The sequence below is a fragment of the Panulirus ornatus genome, chromosome 39 (assembly GCF_036320965.1).
Source record: "Panulirus ornatus isolate Po-2019 chromosome 39, ASM3632096v1, whole genome shotgun sequence".
Lineage (NCBI taxonomy): Eukaryota > Metazoa > Arthropoda > Malacostraca > Decapoda > Palinuridae > Panulirus > Panulirus ornatus.
In genome coordinates, this window is record NC_092262.1 from 12,889,334 (window position 1) to 12,908,766 (window position 19,433).

Sequence of the window (19,433 nt, forward strand, 5' to 3'; positions counted from 1 at the left end):
TTATCCATGAAGCATTGCAGTGCCAAATTGCTTGAAAAGTACAAAACATTGGTTGTCTTTATAAGTTTGATTGGCAAATAGAAATGTTGGGTTCAGGTTTGCTTTGGTAAGAGAACTCCTAATGTATTTGCCCACATAGGGAACACTGTAGATATGTAGGACCTACATGAATGATATAAATATATATGTATAAATTAGTGAGTGTTAAATCAATTTTCATATTTATGTATACAGCTAGTTTTATAAAGAGTATGAAAGGTATTTTAAGATCTCCCACTCATAGCTTTACTGAACAGTATTTCTCAGTGATTTCTGATCTACTGCAGAAAGTGATTGTGTCACAACATTACTGGAAATTGAATACACAACATTACAGGAAATTGAATATTCAAGCTTGAATAAAACTCATACTCAGATACCCTTCACTCATTAACCTGAACTGAACGAAATGAATCTTGTGTTGTGTGTTGCATTCTGTATTTGCTCAAGCAGGAAAGTGGTACTCCGGAGCCATTGATACTGGAAGCTCCGTTAATTGCTCCAGCAAAAGGAGAACAATTCAAACCAACTGTAGGTTTTCATTCTAACAGATAACAGAGATTTATAACCTTCAGATACAAAATATGCTCAAGCTAATGTTAGCAGCATCTATAGACAAGAGCACTTACTTATGATTTGATACATCAGAGCTTTGTAAGGCATCATGCCTTCCTTTTTTGAGGGAACGTCTGTGTTGAGTTGTCTCCTGCTCCTTGATGCCTCATCAAGCATAATGGATCAAACCTGGGAAGGCTCTTCCTTATTGAAAGTGTGTAAGAATATATCTAACTGATCCTTTAATGCTAGATTAGGAAAACACATTCAGTGTCTCAACTCTGTTTTAGATGTCTAAAGGACATATATGGTGAACTTAGAAAATTTGTTACTTCCATGTCATGATATGAAATTCATGGGGACTAAGCTCACTTGGCTTAGTTTTCTTTGACTGCTTCTCATTCTCATGACAAACAACTATGAGAAGCCTAAAGGAACTGGATCAAAGTATCCTGTTGATGAAGTTGTTGACAATCAATGAACAAGAAATAAATGTTACCTAAATTTTGTATGCCAAATCTCTTCAATCAGCATTTTTCTTTGCTAGGTAATGTAAACTGATTTGATGCCCCTTCCTCTGTTACTGATGCCTAGTTATCTTTTCTGAGAGACCATGGGAAAATCCTGTGTTGTTCATCATAGACATGTCTGTGGCTTTTGACATGGTATACCACTGGGACATTCTTTACCTCCTTGTTCTATTCCTTTGTATCCAGCTTTCTATCTAGTTGAACTCCAGTAAATGTTGATGGGCGAACCTCTTCTTTTCCTGTCAACAGCAGCTTTCTGACCTGTTTCTGACCCTACACCACCTTTTTGTGAACAAGGTCTTTGCAACCATTTTAAATCCAACCCATCCAAACCACACCTTGACTACCACAGACCCCCTAAATATGATAAAAAGCTTACCCCTCTGCTTCACACACCAGCAACCTATACTCACAGATTCCCACCCCGAATAACATGAGACAAAACATATATACCCAAAAAACAAGCAATGAAGAGACTCAGTAACTGTAATCCTTAATATAATGTAAAGATGAAGTAAATACCTCAGGATATGCATTCATAGTCAACCTGGGCATCAGCAGGACTAACTGCCTGATCACTAAACCACCTTTTATAGCAATATGGGATCATGTGAACAACAATGATCATCCAGTGTGGGTAGCCTGCTTCTCTCAGCCTACCAATAACTCCTAAGGCAAAAACTGCCAATTCTAGACTCCTTTACACCTTAAGGGACTAAAACTCAGTAGAAGTAACAATGAGGTATAGAGAGTTATTATCTTTTGGTAAGATGTTCCTTGTTTTTAAAGAAGTTTTCATCTGATTAGAACTATGTAGGTGTCTTTAAGGTATGGTCTGACACCATGATAGTTGAATGCAATTAGTAGGCCTTTAATATTGATTATAGAATATTGTCTCTAATTGTACAAATCATGTTTTAATGTCTCTTTGGTAGGAAAGGATTGCCTAACAAGTTTACTTTTTCTTTGCCTAAGAAATTGTTTTTCTTTCCTCTATTCTTCATTTGATGTTTGGCTTTTGAATTCATTTTTATTCAAGTAAAACTTGAATTTGCTAGATTTTATGCTTTGAAGACACATTGTAAACAGTTCATACATATCATTTCCTTATGTATATATATATATATATATATATATATATATATATATATATATATATATATATATATATATATATAGGAACGTGAGCGACTGAGGCTCATCGAGGTTTGACAGGAGACTCATAGTGACTAAGTAAAAAAATATGAGTGCTTATTTGCTACTTAAAAACATGTAACAATGAAATATAAAGATTCCATTGGAAAGCCAGGCTTTTCATCACGTTCGTGTGTCATTACTAATATCATAAAGAATTAGGAAAGCCCATTAATTAATGTCTGGCTCATAATGTTTCCTATTAGATCAAAGTCTGGCATGTCAGGGGCAGCCGGATTATTCTCATCGCGAACGGATAACTAATATATCCATACATTAGACACTCACTTCTACCTAATAATTTGTTGAAAAAATTAAACCTAACATGCGTTTAATCATTAAAATAAAATTATTTGATCCATAGTAAAGATAAAAGACGATAATATTACCAATATACAATATTTAAAGTGGATCTCTGGCGCAGACGGATCCGGCCGGCGACTTGCTGGAAAAACAAAACAAACCAGAAGTCTTGGTAGTCGAGTCTCCTTCATCTTCTATATACATAAGACAAGAGGAAGCGACTGATTACGAGATTGTTTTAGCTCTAAACTGAGTAAGGGATTGGAAGTTTAGATATGTGTCTTATTCTCCTTTAGGATTCTATTGATAGTAATAATAACTAGTCCTAGTGCATGATTATTTACGTGTGAAAGGTCCCCTCCATTGATTTAATAAGCTCGTTTGTCTCTGCTTGATAACTCAGGCTATTTGAGGCCACGAGACCCACAGAATATATTCTTTTCACTGGTAGTTAGTTAGTGTTAATGGCCAGTGTTCAACTCCCTCCCCCCACAGACACTCACAAACCCACAACCTACAATCACCCCACCTTACATCCCGTCTAATGTGGACGGAGCAGTAGAGTGTCATCTTTGGGCCACGACCAAACTTACTTCGGAATATAGAAAACTTTTTCTCCCCAATGACAGTATATTGTTTGCAGATTAGGATAAGAGTAGTGGATTGTGGTTTTCATATTTTATCCTGCAAAGATAAGTTGGTACCGGGCAGGGTTATGAAGATGAGGGAAAGTCTGTGATAGTGATATCAAGATAGGTAAACACTACAGAAATCGTTAGAACCAATGATAACCTCAACATTGTTCCCCAGGTAACAAATATTTACCTTTTATTGTTATTTAAAAAAGTATTGCATCATGAGGCTCACCCTCCGCGGTGCCTTTTTTTTCATCTCTTTCACCTTCCTTCCACTGCCTCCATTGGCTTATTTAAACATTAACTGCAGTACTACATTGAGGTCATGTGTTATCTCACTTGTATGCACATATACTTTATTTGTCCACCTCTGGAAATTTTGATGGGCAGAAAAGGGTCAGTCTAGAAAATATCATTTTGAAATTTGTAGTTTACGATTAAAATAGTTTGAACTCGAAATAACACACTGCTTGTGTTGCAAAACTTCACATTATGAAATTCTAAGATCATACAAAGATTTCCCTGGCATCCTACATTAGGTCTTCTTAGATACATTTCAGTTCATTTCAGCTCCTGCCTAAGAAGATGTATTTTCTTTTTTGAAGGTAAGAGGATGATGATGGACTGGGGAGAGAGATGGAGTGAAGTACGTAAACTGTTAGAAAGGCCTGGACCCTTCACCCACCCGGACTTTGAACCATCCTCAGAAACACTCAAGATGCTACAAGAAAACATACGAGTTTTAGTCATTGGCAAGTTGATATGTTCATTATTTTATAATGAGTTTCTCTTTAAGCAGTTTGATTTACATGTAGGTGTCAGTGCTGCAAGGTTTGAGTTGATTACATTGCTTCATCTAATCTTGAGGTAGTACCTGGAAAAGATGAACAACTTCATTTGCTTACAACCCTTCTTTAACTGTCATGTATAATGCACCAAAACAACCCACTACCTGCAACCAAGCCCCCAAGACTATTGAATGGCTTTCCTTAACAGCCTCATATGTCTTGATTCAGCCCACTTACAGTACACATTTTGTGATCCATCACCGTCTTGTCCTATTTCATGATCCATCTTTTTTTGTACTCTTTCAGAATTTAACTGAATTTATTCATATTTTGAATTAACTTTATTTTGTTAATTTTACTGATAATTTCTTACATGTCAGAAAATGAATTTTGACTATTTTACCACTTTTCCATCACAGGAGCTGGAGGGTTGGGATGTGAGCTGCTGAAGGACCTTGCACTGATGGGCTTCACAAACCTTCATGTGATTGACATGGATAACATTGATTTGTCTAATTTAAATCGTCAGTTCTTGTTTCGGAAGAAGGACATTGGTCGCTCCAAGGCCGAAGTTGCTGCAGAGTTTATTAACCAGCGAATACAAGGGTGTCAAGTCACTCCGTATCCTTAAATACACCATCAGAACAAGTTAAACTTATTGCTTTCAGTTTCACAAGCTATTTTTATTTTATTTATTTTATTTTGCTTTGTCGCTGTCTCCCGCGTTTTCGAGAGCGCAAGGAAACAGATGAAAGAAATGGCCCAACCCACCCCCATACACATGTATATACATACATGTCCACACACGCAAATATACATACCTATACATCTTAATGTACACATATATATACACACACACACACACACACAGACATATACATATATACACATGTACATAATTCATACTGTCTGCCTTTATTTATTGCTATCGCCACCTCGCCACACATGGAATAACATCCCCCTCCCCCCTCATGTGTGCGAGGTAGCGCTAAGAAAAGACAACAAAGGCCCCATTCGTTCACACTCAGTCTCGAGCTGCAACTGGAGGGATGTCTGATCATTATCTTGTGGAGGTGAAGGTGAAGATTTGTGTGGGTTTTCAGAAAAGAAGAGAGAATGTTGGGGTGAAGAGGGTGGTGAGAGTAAATGAGCTTGGGAAGGAGACTTGTGTGAGGAAGTACCAGGAGAGACTGAGTACAGAATGGAAAAAGGTGAGAACAAAGGAGGTAAGGGGAGTGGGGGAGGAATGGGATGTATTTAGGGAAGCAGTGATGGCTTGCACAAAAGATGCTTGTGGCATGAGAAGCGTGGGAGGTGGGTTCATTAGAAAGGGTAGTGAGTGGTGGGATGAAGAAGTAAGATTATTAGTGAAAGAGAAGAAAGAGGCATTTGGACGATTTTTGCAGGAAAAAATGCAAATGAGTGGGAGATGTATAAAAGAAAGAGGCAGGAGGTCAAGAGAAAGGTGCAAGAGGTGAAAAAGAGGGCAAATGAGAGTTGGGGTGAGAGAGTGATCATTAAATTTTAGGGAGAATAAAAAGATGTTCTGGAAGGAGGTAAATAAAGTGTGTAAGACAAGGGAGCAAATGGGAACTTAAGTGAAGGGGGCTAATGGGGAGGTGATAACAAGTAGTGGTGATGTGAGAAGGAGATGGAGTGAGTATTTTGAAGGTTTGTTGAATGTGTGTGATGATAGAGTGGCAGATATAGGGTGTTTTGGTCAAGGTGGTGTGCAAAGTGAGAGGGTTAGGGAAAATGATTTGGTAAACAGAGAAGAGGTAGTAAAAGCTTTGCGGAAGATGAAAGCCGGCAAGGCAGCAGGTTTGGATGGTATTGTCGTGGAATTTATTAAAAAAGGGGGTGACTGTATTGTTGACTGGTTGGTAAGGTTATTTAATGTATGTGTGATTCATGGTAGGTTGGTAAGGTTATTTAATGTATGTATGATTCATGGTGAGGTGCCTGAGGATTGGCGGAATGCTTGCATAGTGCCATTGTACAAAGGCAAGGGGCATAAGAGTGAGTGCTCAAATTAAAGAGGTATAAGTTTGTTGAGTATTCCTGGTAAATTATATGGGAGGGTATTGATTGAGAGGGTGAAGGCATGTACAGAGCATCAAATTGGGGAAGAGCAGTGTGGTTTCAGAAGTGGTAGAGGATGTGTGGATCAGGTGTTTGCTTTGAAGAATATATGCGAGAAATACTTAGAAAAACAAATGGATTTGTATGTAGCATTTATGGATCTGGAGAAGGCATATGATAGAGTTGATAGAGATGCTCTGCTGAAGGTATTAAGAATATACGGTGTGGGAGGCAAGTTGTTAGAAGCAGTGAAAAGTTTTTATCGAGGATGTAAGGCATGTGCACGTGTAGGAAGAGAGGAAAGTGATTTGTTCTCAGTGAATGTAGGTTTGCGGCAGGGGTGTGTGATGTCTCCATGGTTGTTTAATTTGTTTATGGATGGGGTTGTTAGGGAGGTGAATGCAAGAGTTTTGGAAAGAGCGGCAAGTATGCAGTCTGTTGGGGATGAGAGAGCTTGGGAAGAGAGTCAGTTGTTGTTCGCTGATGATACAGCGCTGGTGGCTGATTCATGTGAGAAACTGCAGAAGCTGGTGACTGAGTTTGGTAAAGTGAGTGAAAGAAGATATTTGGTATATAGTCTTATGTCCTGTAACTTTTAAATGAAGAAAGTCCTTGCTATTTGATTGTGGATGAAAAGTAAAAAAGAACAGGATTCATTTATGACCTGTTAGTTTCCTTATCTGAAGAATCAGATCTTTCTTTAGAGGTACTGCTGTACTACAGTGTGTTACTAAATTTCATATTTATTTACAGCATCTAGTTGCTTATAATTGTTTTGAATCTAAAACAATAATTGATAAGTAAGATGAAAATGTAGTGCTACGTATTGTTCATATCAAATTATTTCCTTAACAAGAGTATCAGCTATTACAACAAGATCCAGGACTTTGATGGTGAATTCTACCGGAGTTTTCACCTAGTAGTTTGTGGCTTAGACTCTATTCTTGCCCGAAGATGGATCAATGGAATGTTAATTTCTCTTCTGAGTTATGAAGATGGCATGCTGGACCAAGTAAGTTGGAATGTATTTATAACACTTCATGACTATGTTTTTAATAATTTTTACATATTTTGTATAGTTTTACATATTGTAAATGTTTTGTGCTTGAATGCTGTGTGCTTGAAAAGAACTACAAATAATATGCTTTTCACCAGAAATACCAATAAAAGTACCACAGAAATTTTTTCTTTTGTTCAGAACTTACTACATAGTGAAGGAATGCATATGACATCACTCCCACATGACATTACATGAGGACTCTGTGATGTTATGCGAGAGACTGCAATGCATATACTTTTTTTCCAGTTGTGGTGGTAGGCTGCTAGTGACATATTTCAGTCATATGTGAAAGCTTGAATTTTAATCAGAGAGAGGAAAATTTAAATTGTCATGTGACAATAGGAGCAGGAATGTAAGGTTTGACAGAAGATGAAGAGAGCAGTTTAAGGATTAATAGGCTTCACCTAACACAGCAAAGAATGGCTCAAGTTTTCTGTCACAGATATGAAGAAATTTCTATTCCTAATGATCTGGAGTAAGTTGTCAGTACTCTACTGGTGGTGCAGAGCAAAATAACTAATCTTTCTGCAGTCAGGGAGACTTAATGTATGGATTAATAAGTTCATAGTATTCAGCATGATGCTTGGTGTACACCTGGTTCAATGGTTGGGTATCACTTTCCAGTGTACTTTGAGCTATTTTGTATGAAGTCTGTGTTCTTCAAATTGTTACTGATAATGTCTTAAGTTTCATGTATGAAAACATACTTTCAGAGTTCAGTGATCCCATTAGTTGATGGTGGGACAGAGGGCTTCAAAGGCAATGTCAGAGTTGTTCTTCCTGGCCTTACATCCTGCATTGAATGTACACTTGACCTCTTTCCCCCACAGGTGAGAATCACTATTTTAATAACCATATGAAAACATAGAATTTCTAGTATCTTGGGGAATGAAAGTCCCCATTGATAAGGGCTAAAAAAAATAGAAATGTAAGGAGAAAGAAGAATAATGTACAAGTTCTCTAGGAAGTGTAGTACCCAACTTTTAAAATGAGGCATGTCATAGCTGTTTGTAAAAATATGAAAAGGGATAGAGTTTCAAAGCTTAGCTGCCTAGAAGCAGAAACAAACATTACAATAACCCAACTCATTCTTATTGAGTTCAGTTAATGTTTAAAGGTAAACCACACTTTCATTTTTTTTTTTTTCATATTCACCATTTCCCACATTAGCGAGGTAGCATTAAGAACAGAGGACTGAGCCTTAGAGGGAATATCCTCACTTAGCCCACTTTTCTGTTCCTTCTTTTGGAAAATTAAAAACAGGAGAGGAGGATTTCCAGCCCCCCGCTCCCTCCCTTTTAGTCGCCTTCTACGACACGCAGGGAATACGTGGGAAGTATTCTATCTCCCATATCCCCATATTTTAGCTTCAGTCCCTCTCCTTAAAAGATTATGTTGGATTTTTGCCTATATTTGCAATTAATTTTATGAATCCTTTGCTCACATGTAAAGTCTAGTTGAACAGCACATCCATGCAGTTGCCTTCACATATTTCCTAGACTTTAGTTTATTTACTTGCTTTGTTTAACCATGGTTTGAATATTATTGGACTTTATTTGATTATTCATATTATTGACCTTTAATTCATATATGAAAATTGAATTGCATATCTGTTTATATGTTGACTAACATGTTCTGATCTTTAGTTTGCTGTAACTGTCCTTGCTGAATCCTGTTGGATTTTGAGCAGATTTGTTAAGAAAATTGATTTTATCCCTATGAGATCAAGTTAAAACATGTGGCTCTGTTACACATCCATCCATTCATACATTCAGATGTATAATCCAAAAGTACTGATCTTTGCAAATTCATGTTGGTTCACTATTAGTTGCTTTTATCAGACTCATTTTGGTGGGATTAGATGAAGGGAGCATATTGGTTTGTAATACAAATGTATTCAATCTTTTACAGGTAAACTTTCCACTTTGTACTATTGCCCATACACCTCGTTTGCCAGAACATTGTATAGAGTATGTTCGTATTCTTTTGTGGCCCAAAGAAAATCCATTTGGTGAAGACTTGCCCATTGATGGTGATGACCCACAGCATATCAGTTGGATTTTTGAGAAAGCTCAGAAAAGAGCAGCCGAGTATGGTAAGTCATATGTACCAAATATACATTTTTATTTCCTTTATGTGTTCTGGTATTTATCTTATCTTTGTAAATTAATTTGAAATACTTTACCATATCTTGCAAACTTTATCCTTCATATCAGGCATTTTCCCAGACTTGTCTTATACACTGTTATTAATCATTGAAAAGGATGGATGATGACACCGTGTTATCACTTTTCATAGTGGGTTACGAATGAGTGTAAAAATTCATGAACAAGGTTCAGTTAGCTAGGTAGTGAGAATGTTGAACTTGAAATTAGAGGCATGCAAAAGTGAAAAATTGAAGTTGCACTGAAAGCTATGGTGAATGGAAAAAAAATTTAATTGGAAAGTGTACAGGAAGTTTTCATGAAAATGTGTTTCTTCCAATTCTGATATAGGGAAGTGACAGTCATATTGATATAGGCCAGATTGAAAAAAAGAAAGAAATTGTTGCTGTAGAGATAAGACCTTTCTTGAACTTTTATTGAACTGAAGGGTAAAGGGTTTTTCCAGATCCAAACTGCCAGGTCTCTTGTCCAAATGGCCCGAGAAGGATTGAACCATGGATTGGAAGAACAGATAGTGGTAAAGGGGACACATACCTCAATTCTTAGCATTTATTCATGGTGTGCACTTAGGAGAGATTAATGCATCATCCGAGTAAAGGTTGTAATCTTCGTAAGGAAATTTAAACAAGAATTTATATAAGTTCAGTTGGTGCTATGACATTGATGCAGTTGGCATTTAAAGGGGTTTGTGGGTGATATTCTGAGTTATGGAAAATCTATGAGAAAGTGATCAAATTAACTTATGTTTAAGTGAAATTGTGTAGCTATGCTGCAGAATTAGAGATTATGGATTGATCAGGATGTTTTGAATCATTTCTTTTTTACTTTGGAGGGCCGAGTTGCAGACAGAAGTCCACATCAAGGCTGGGCCTTAATTGAAATATAAAGAGGTTAATGAAAAGGAAAAAGAAGAGACAAGAGAAAGTATTTCTGGCTTTGGGAGGAAGTGAAAAACCTGTCTTTTAAAATGTTCTGGGTCATAGTTATTGGGAAAGACATGAGAGGATTGAAAGTTCCAAAGTTTTGAGGTGTAGAGAAAGACAGTTATCCAGATGGCCCACCATTTAGTTGCCAATGGCCACACAGTAATAATGATGATTATGTTTTCAGACTGTTCAGAAACAATAGCCCTTGGTTGCTTGGACCATCTGTTTGTGGTTTTGTTTAGTATAAAAACTGGTCCAGTATTAACACTTTTTTTTAAAGTGTATACCATTATGCTTCATTTTTTGAGGGTTTGCTTAACATTGAGTTTTGGTTGGGGATGAGGACCAATGGTATTCTCAGTCTTACGTGCTTAGCTTCAGAAATAAGTCTCTTAGAACTCAGACTTTAATTTCCTTACAGGTATAAGTGGTGTAACTTATAGACTAACACAAGGAGTGGTGAAGAGAATCATTCCAGCTGTGGCTTCCACTAATGCTGTCATTGCTGCTGCGTGTGCTTCTGAAGTGTTCAAGTTAGCTACCTCAGCCTGTACACCCATGAATAATTATTGCGTATTCAATGACATAGATGGTATTTATACGTACACCTATGAGCAGGAGAAAAAGGTTGGTCAGGACCCTTTTTTCTGATGTTCACTATTATCATGTAATCCTGGGACCCATTTTTGGGGGGCTCCTGCAGCATCGAAATTACCCTCATGTAGAAGAGTAAAGTGGCTTAATTTGGGAAAGGTAGTTCCTCTATTCTGTAATTTTTTTTCCACCAGCTGACTGATACAGCCTTTTCGAAGGTGACTTCTTGCTCATGGTATTAACCACATTCAGGTGAAGTCACTTCATATCTGTACCCAACATCATTTACATATGTAGCCCATATCCAAAGCTTGCTTGTCAACTTATCATCTTCAATGATAAGTTGACAATGTTTTTAATCTCATTTTCTTCAAGTTAATTGATAACCCTTTTACTCTTTTGTGGGGGTTCCCATTTTTCCTTAAATGTATTGTAATTGTAATTGTTTTGTATACAACATGCCCTTTTTTTTTTTAGCATAAACAGCACAGGTAACTGAAGGCCTTAATCAAGGCCATCTCATTTACATTTTACAGTCTATATACATAATATATATATATTAGGGAAAATGATTTGGTAAACAGAGAAGAGGTAGTGAAAGCTTTGCGGAAGATGAAAGCCGGCAAGGCAGCAGGTTTGGATGGTATTGCAGTGGAATTTATTAAAAAAGGGGGTGACTGTATTGTTGACTGGTTGGTAAGGTTATTTAATGTATGTATGACTCATGGTGAGGTGCCTGAGGATTGGCGGAATGCGTGCATAGTGCCATTGTACAAAGGCAAAGGGGATAAGAGTGAGTGCTCAAATTACAGAGGTATAAGTTTGTTGAGTATTCCTGGTAAATTATATGGGAGGGTATTGATTGAGAGGGTCAAGGCATGTACAGAGCATCAGATTGGGGAAGAGCAGTGTGGTTTCAGAAGTGGTAGAGGATGTGTGGATCAGGTATTTGCTTTGAAGAATGTATGTGAGAAATACTTAGAAAAGCAAATGGATTTGTATGTAGCATTTATGGATCTGGAGAAGGCATATGATAGAGTTGATAGAGATGCTCTGTGGAAGGTATTAAGAATATATGGTGTGGGAGGAAAGTTGTTAGAAGCAGTGAAAAGTTTTTATTGAGGATGTAAGGCATGTGTACGTGTAGGAAGAGAGGAAAGTGATTGGTTCTCAGTGAATGTAGGTTTGCGGCAGGGGTGTGTGATGTCTCCATGGTTGTTTAATTTGTTTATGGATGGGGTTGTTAGGGAGGTAAATGCAAGAGTTTTGGAAAGAGGGGCAAGTATGAAGTCTGTTGGGGATGAGAGAGCTTGGGAAGTGAGTCAGTTGTTGTTCGCTGATGATACAGCGCTGGTGGGTGATTCTTGTGAGAAACTGCAGAAGCTGGTGACTGAGTTTGGTAAAGTGTGTGGAAGAAGAAAGTTAAGAGTAAATGTGAATAAGAGCAAGGTTATTAGGTACAGTAGGGTTGAGGGTCAAGTCAATTGGGAGGTGAGTTTGAATGGAGAAAAACTGGAGGAAGTGAAGTGTTTTAGATATCTGGGAGTGGATCTGGCAGCGGATGGAACCATGGAAGCGGAAGTGGATCATAGGGTGGGGGAGGGGGCGAAAATTCTGGGGGCCTTGAAGAATGTGTGGAAGTCGAGAACATTATCTCGGAAAGCAAAAATGGGTATGTTTGAAGGAATAGTGGTTCCAACAATGTTGTATGGTTGCGAGGCGTGGGCTATGGATACAGTTGTGCGCAGGAGGATGGATGTGCTGGAAATGAGATGTTTGAGGACAATGTGTGGTGTGAGGTGGTTTGATCGAGTGAGTAACGTAAGGGTAAGAGAGATGTGTGGAAATAAAAAGAGCGTGGTTGAGAGAGCAGAAGAGGGTGTTTTGAAGTGGTTTGGGCACATGGAGAGGATGAGTGAGGAAAGATTGACCAAGAGGATATATGTGTCGGAGGTGGAGGGAGCAAGGAGAAGAGGGAGACCAAATTGGAGGTGGAAAGATGGAGTGAAAGAGATTTTGTGTGATCGGGGCCTGAACATGCAGGAGGGTGAAAGGAGGGCAAGGAATAGAGTGAATTGGAGCGATGTGGTATACCGGGGTTGACGTGCTGTCAGTGGATTGAATCAAGGCATGTGAAGCGTCTGGGGTAAACCATGGAAAGCTGTTTAGGTGTGTATTTGCGTGTGTGGACGTGTGTATATGCATGTGTATGGGGGGGGGGTTGGGCCATTTCTTTCGTCTGTTTCCTTGCGCTACCTCGCAAACGCGGGAGACAGCGACAAAGTATAAAAAAAAAAAAATATATATATATATATGTATACCACATTGCTCATTCACTCTATCCAGTGCATACTTTTCACCCTCCTGTATGTTCTGTCTGTGAACTCTCAAAATCTTTTTCTCTCCATCCTTCCATCTGTAGTGTGGTCTCCTCCACTTCTGACACACATATTCTCTTTGAAATAACCTGACAAGTGCTAAATAGCCACTCTCCCAACTCGGCCTTAAATTCCACCCCACCAGACATACATACATCAACACATCCCAAACTCCTTAGACAAACATGAGTCACTTTCTCATTTATACTTTGGACATCACCCATCCCTACAACACCACAAACACAATTTCTACACATCCCAAAACTTTACATGCCCCATGATGCAACTACCACAATGAAGACAGCAAACAGTACCCAGTTGCCCTGCATCATCCCCACTTAGACATTCATTCATCATAACACTTTATAACTTATGGTTCTGCCTTATGGATGTAACCTGCTCCATGAGTGCTGCAGGAGCCTCTTAAAATTTTATGTATAGATTTATGTCTAAGAGTTGTTCAGCTCATGTAAATATGCATCTGTAGTAGGTGTGGGGTTAAGTTCGGAAATAGGGGCCTTCCAGAAAAAACACTTATATTTCTGGTACATGTAGACTTCAGCATGATTGATATGCTATTTCTGGTACATGTAGACTTCGGCATAATTGATATGCCTGAAACTATGTACGACAAACCTGCCTCATATAAATGGGTAAAGAACAAATGGTTATTAGGAGAGTAGTATTCATATTCTCATCCTCATATGTGATTCTTTCTCTGCAGCAGATTTTTGATTGTTCAGATTGAAATATGTGTATTTTATGATGTTAAATCTTTTTGGAATTACTTTTGCTGCTTTCCCTTAGGCTCAAATGAGACTTTCAGGATGTACCCAGTTTTTGGAGAAAAAAAAAATCGTACTAATTTTTTTTCATTTTAAGAAAACAATGTTAGAATGTACAAGGCAATCAGGATTTTATGACTAAAGTCTCATGATTTTATCTTTGTTGCAGGAAGACTGTGTAGCATGCAGTCAGATACCCCAGGAACTTGAAGTTCAGTTATCAGACAAGTTGCAGGATATTATACAGAAACTAACAGAGTCACTCCAGTATCAGGTATGGAACTGGATATAATTAATACCAGGGAGAAAGAATTTTTGCCAGTTATGTACTTAACATGTCATTATTGATTGTAATGCCAGGAGAGAGAAGTTAAGTAAACACTTCCTTTTATGTTAGCTGAGATGGCATGACAGTCCATGAGATGAATGGTTACTTGATGGGCAAATGCCATTTACACTATCATGGGATAAATTCTGGTGATTCTCTCTGCTAAGCTGAAGGTTTACTTCATAGTTGCCCTTAAACTACAGAAATGCAGTAAAGAAATATTCCCATATTAGGACTGATGCTTATTTAGGCCAGTGAAGTGCCTTCTTACTTCATTTGTATTTGAAGTTTTTGCTCATCATTGACATCAGAGGTGTATCCGGTACAAATCCTTATGTTGGGTCAGTCAAAATCCACTGAGAAGGATGGATGGACAACAGATAGAAGGATAGTAAACTCAAGACATTAAACTTAGAACACCTTGGTGGAAGCTATAAGTTGATGAGTATTACTGTAATCATGTAACTGACATAGTTTCAGCTGATAACTTATGAAATCAAGAGGAGGGCAGAGTTGAGGATTTGGTTTTGTAAGCATCCTTGATAGTATTTCCATTAAATGCTTTCTCCATAAACCTTTGTCATAAATAGCTATTGGGCACTGATAACTTCAAATATTTGCTTTTGGGGGGTCCATAGTAATACAAACATGTGATTTGTTATCCTTTAGATGGCTTTTTCTTTGTTTGTATATGGTATCAAATAGTGTCTGCTTTCAGTGCAAGTATATATAAACACAGTTAGATTCAGAAGTTTGTATGCTGGTATGTAATATTTTGTCGTGCTTATTGTTCACGCCTATTAACTAACAGATGAAAAGCCCTGGACTCCAAGCAATGATAGATGGACGAACCAAATCTTTGTACCTCCACTCACCTGCATCTATTGAAGAAAAATTGCGGCCTAATCTCAAAAAGACAGTAGAAGGTATGTACAAGAATTTCTGAAAAAGAACCATACATCATTTTCCAGACCGATTTTTCCATTAATTTCCTCATTTTCAAGAAGTCTAAGAGTATATTTTATCTAAATGACTGGTAATAACCGTTCACTTGCAATATTACCATAGACCATAACACGAGACAGCCTAGAATTCCTGCAAGTATATGCGAGCCACAGATCATCCATTTTACAGGAATCATCATCCATTTGAATCATCTGTGGCTTGAAGTTGAGTGATCAGGGATGTACTGAAAGGTATTGTTTGTCATTGGATGATAATGAACACAAGCCTCTTTATATAACTTGATTTTGTAATTTATTTCTGGCTAGAAAATAATGATATCAAGGCCTTCTTCAGCTCTATCCCATCCTCCTTATCTTGCACTTACTTGGATTGATTCTCATTATTCATTTATCAGGCCAACTTTAGCCAGGCCTTCATTATTTTACTGGCATACGAAATGTTGGTATGCAGGGACCTATTGGGATGGATTTCTGGTAATAAATATTCCTTTGTTGTGTACAGCAGCATTTTTGCTGATAATTCTATGATTTTACAGTCAAGGCTTACAAGCTTTTCAGCATTACCACTAAAGTAAAATGGGTGTTAAGTGCTAGTGATAGCATGGGTACAAAGGTGTAAAACTGGGAGTTGAGTTGGTATAGAGTGTAGATCCCATTTTATGAAAGCATGAGGAATTGTTTCATTAATAGTAAGAATAGTAGTGATGTTTAATGCAAAATAAAGGTCTGTGCTCATTCAAGGGCCATGTATGCAGAGGGCAGGTGAGGGTTTTCAAGATTTTCTATTATGGGTTATAATTTGACTGATGGCTGTAATGACACTGACAGTTAATAGGTACTAAAGCCCAAATAACCAATTAACCAACCAACACTTTTAAATGCTATTAAAGTGAAAGTTGCACAGATAATAAGTTAAAATGTAATACAGAATGAATGACGAAATGGATATTTATCAGTTAATATAAACAGACTACAGAGTGAAGTATTAGTACTAACGAAATAAGTGAAAGTGATGATAAGTACACAGTTTTCATTGACAGAGAAATGAGTGTGATTCTGAAGGTAATAAGCAGTGATAATTATAGAAAAATATATAATATCAGAGGGAACTGGACTTGCTGATACCACTAACTGTGCACAAGTTATTGTGAAATGGATCAGTGACACTGTAAATGCCTAATATCTGTTGAAGAAAATCAGTATCAAATATAAATACAAAATGTAAATATAAAAATTTTGCATTTGCATTTCCTTGATATGAATTCAGTTTTTAATGCATTTTTCCATAGTTGCCAGTGGCAGTTCCCTACTGCAGGGCTTTCAAAAGATGCTTAAGATGTGTAAGAGTGGATGGAGAGCTGAGGGAAAGTTTTGGGATACAGCTGTGTAGGTGTGAGGCAAGGCTATGTAATGTTACCATGGCTTTTTAATATATACACATGGATGGAGAGATAAGGGAGATGAAAGCAAAACTAGGGAAGATGGGTGCAGAGATGGAGTGTGGGGGTGGGATATGGTGGCTACTGGCAAGCCTGTTTGAGGATGATACTGTGTTGTTTGCTAAGAGTGAAGAGGAGTTGCAGAAGGTTGTGTGTTTTATGATGTGTGTAAGCATAGGAGATTGAAGGTAAATGCAAGTAAAAGTAAAGTAATGGTGTTTAAAAGGAAACAGTGAAAGTATAGATTTTGTAAAACCATACAGAGTGAAAGAAGAAAGTGTACTAAATTGTGCTGTGGATATGGGGGGGAAAAGACTGGAAGAAGTACAGGAATTCAAGTATCTGGGAGCTGTTTTGGGTAAGTTTGTTGTTATGGAAGGAGAGATAAGGAAGAGAGGAGTATGGGGTAGAAGAGTCATTGGGTCCCTTAATAGAATAATGAAGGATAGAGGTGTACATATGGAAATGAAGAGAGAATTAAGGAACAGCATAGTCCTCCCAACCCTGTCCTACGCAATTGAAACATGGACATGGAATGAGGCACAGAGGTGAGGTCAAGAATCCAGGCTGTGGAAATTAATCATTAGAAAAGAACATATGGTAGATGGAGTGAATAAAGAAACAAAAGGATGTATGAGAGATGTGGTATGGCAGGGAATACAAGACTGGGAGTTTACAAGGAGTGTATGATAGTACAATTAAAGGGGTTGGTTTGAGTGGAAGACCACCTGTGATATGGGCAAATAGGGTAGAGTACTGGAGAGAGAGAAATCGTGGAATAATGCATGGAATAGTTACGTAAGGGAGGCATGTAAAGACAGGGATAAGTGAAGTTTTTTTTGCTGTGTCCACCCCTGAATGGGATTTCCTGGAGGGAACATGTATCAGAGATATAGATAGATGGATAGATAGATTTAAGGAAACAGTATTTGAAAGGTTGGTAGTTTGAAGACAGCCCACTTTTTAATACCTAAGTAGTCTGTTAAGGGTTATCATCATGTAGAATAGCAATTGTTTGGGAAACTCAGTAGAAAAAATTTGTAATAAAAATAGAAAACATAGTGAATCCTTCCAGTAAGCCTATGTGGAAATGAGAAGCTGTTTCAAGATATCTCAGCACTGTGTGAACACCAAATTTCTTGCATCATACACTGTTTACTTTTTCACATTAAGGGCTCATAGCAGATGGAGTACATGCATGTATGAAGGGTCAGATTAAGGTAAATATAAAGACTGTAGATAAAGATTTTGATTTCTTATACTGTAATGTAAAGCATAGTATTTGTGAATATATTTTCATTGTATCTATTTCTGATTATCTTTCAGAGTTGGGTCTGTGTGATGGTGTGGAGGTTGCTGTAGCAGATATTACCAATCCATCCACAATCCTTTTCAAGATCAAAGTTAAGACTTAATATGTCTCTCTGAAGCAAAGTTAGTGTGAGACGTATTGAATTATGAATTATTTATCATGATTTGCTATCCTAAATTATTATATAATAATCATAATTGTCATATATACTGTACCGTGTAAGGTAGCATGGTTTACCTTATATAAGCATTCATCTCTTGTTCGTGAATTGTGTTGGAATTAATGGTAAGATGGATTATAGAGCTTTGATCCCAAAAGATGTAGAACACCATTATAAAAATTTCATCTTCATTTCAAAAGAACTTGGGCTGACTTCACTGCGTACGCTAGTACTTCCATGAGTACTTTGATTATTGAGTAAGTTGTAGGTTAATGGCACACAAACACAAAATCATGTTTGGCATTACAAGTCCATTTGTATGAATTATTCTGTAAGTGAACTTCAGGTACAAGTTTAAGTTTTAGCACTATTTATGCAACTCTTTATAGTCCCATATAATTTTTTCATGACTACTGAGATCATATTGTTAACTTTATAATATACTTGATATCCTTTGGCTTCAGTTTATAATCTTTTTAATTTCCATATTAAAGGACATTAATAACAGTGTACTTTGCATTAATTTACAGTTTTCCTTTGAAATTTCTTTTGCTCAGAACAGTTAAGAATGGAGGTATGAGTCCCACTTAAAGTGACTTGGTATGCAATGTGAGGTGAGCCTGTATCAGCTTGGAAGTCCCTCCTTTTGCAATCATTTAAAGTTCTGTATTAAAGAACATTAACAACCATGTACTTTACATTAAGTTTTTCATCTGAAATTTTTTAGCACAGGACAGGTGAGAATGGAGGAGTTAGTCTCACTTAAATCGATTCCGTATGCAATGCAAGGTGAACCTATTTTAGCTTGGAAGTTCCTATTTCACTTTAGCACACTGGCTGTGCACTGAGGATGTTTGAGTGAACTAAGAAGCTGTCGTCAAGACATTAGATATTTCATAACATTGAATGGAACATTTGTTTCTATTTTTTCCCCCCAACATACACTGAAACTCTTGGACAATTCTATGTGATAAACACTTTTTACTGATATTTAACTGTAGACCCATCATTTGAAGTTTAGTGAATTTCATATATTTTATTTTATTTTTTTTTTTTTTTTTTTTTTTTTGCTGTCTCCCGCGTTTGCGAGGTAGCGCAAGGAAACAGACGAAAGAAATGGCCCAACCCACCCCCATACACATGTATATACATACGTCCACACACGCAAATATACATACCTACACAGCTTTCCATG

General features: G+C 37.4%; 1 protein-coding gene across 1 annotated transcript; it reads left to right on the forward strand.

The window, feature by feature from the left end:
• Positions 1 to 2,754: 2,754 nt before the first annotated feature.
• On the forward strand, positions 2,755 to 18,745 carry Uba3 (Ubiquitin-like activating enzyme 3). The gene is made up of 10 exons (XM_071685143.1): positions 2,755 to 2,874; positions 3,862 to 4,008; positions 4,464 to 4,665; positions 6,991 to 7,138; positions 7,900 to 8,016; positions 9,098 to 9,281; positions 10,699 to 10,904; positions 14,204 to 14,308; positions 15,174 to 15,288; positions 18,093 to 18,745. Exons 2-10 carry the CDS (start codon positions 3,870 to 3,872, stop codon positions 18,179 to 18,181), a joined length of 1,305 nt encoding a protein of 434 aa, XP_071541244.1. The 5' UTR covers positions 2,755 to 2,874; positions 3,862 to 3,869; the 3' UTR covers positions 18,182 to 18,745.
• The last annotated feature ends 688 nt before the right edge of the window (positions 18,746 to 19,433 follow it).

Excerpts from the sequence above, each read along its gene's own strand:
- Uba3 (XM_071685143.1), top strand. The coding sequence starts at position 3,870 with ATGATGATGGACTGGGGAGAGAGATGGAGTGAAGTACGTAAACTGTTA. Across the intron at positions 7,139-7,899 it reads AAGATGGCATGCTGGACCAA|AGTTCAGTGATCCCATTAGT; the intron begins GTAAGTTGGAAT and ends ACATACTTTCAG. Across the intron at positions 10,905-14,203 it reads CCTATGAGCAGGAGAAAAAG|GAAGACTGTGTAGCATGCAG; the intron begins GTTGGTCAGGAC and ends TCTTTGTTGCAG.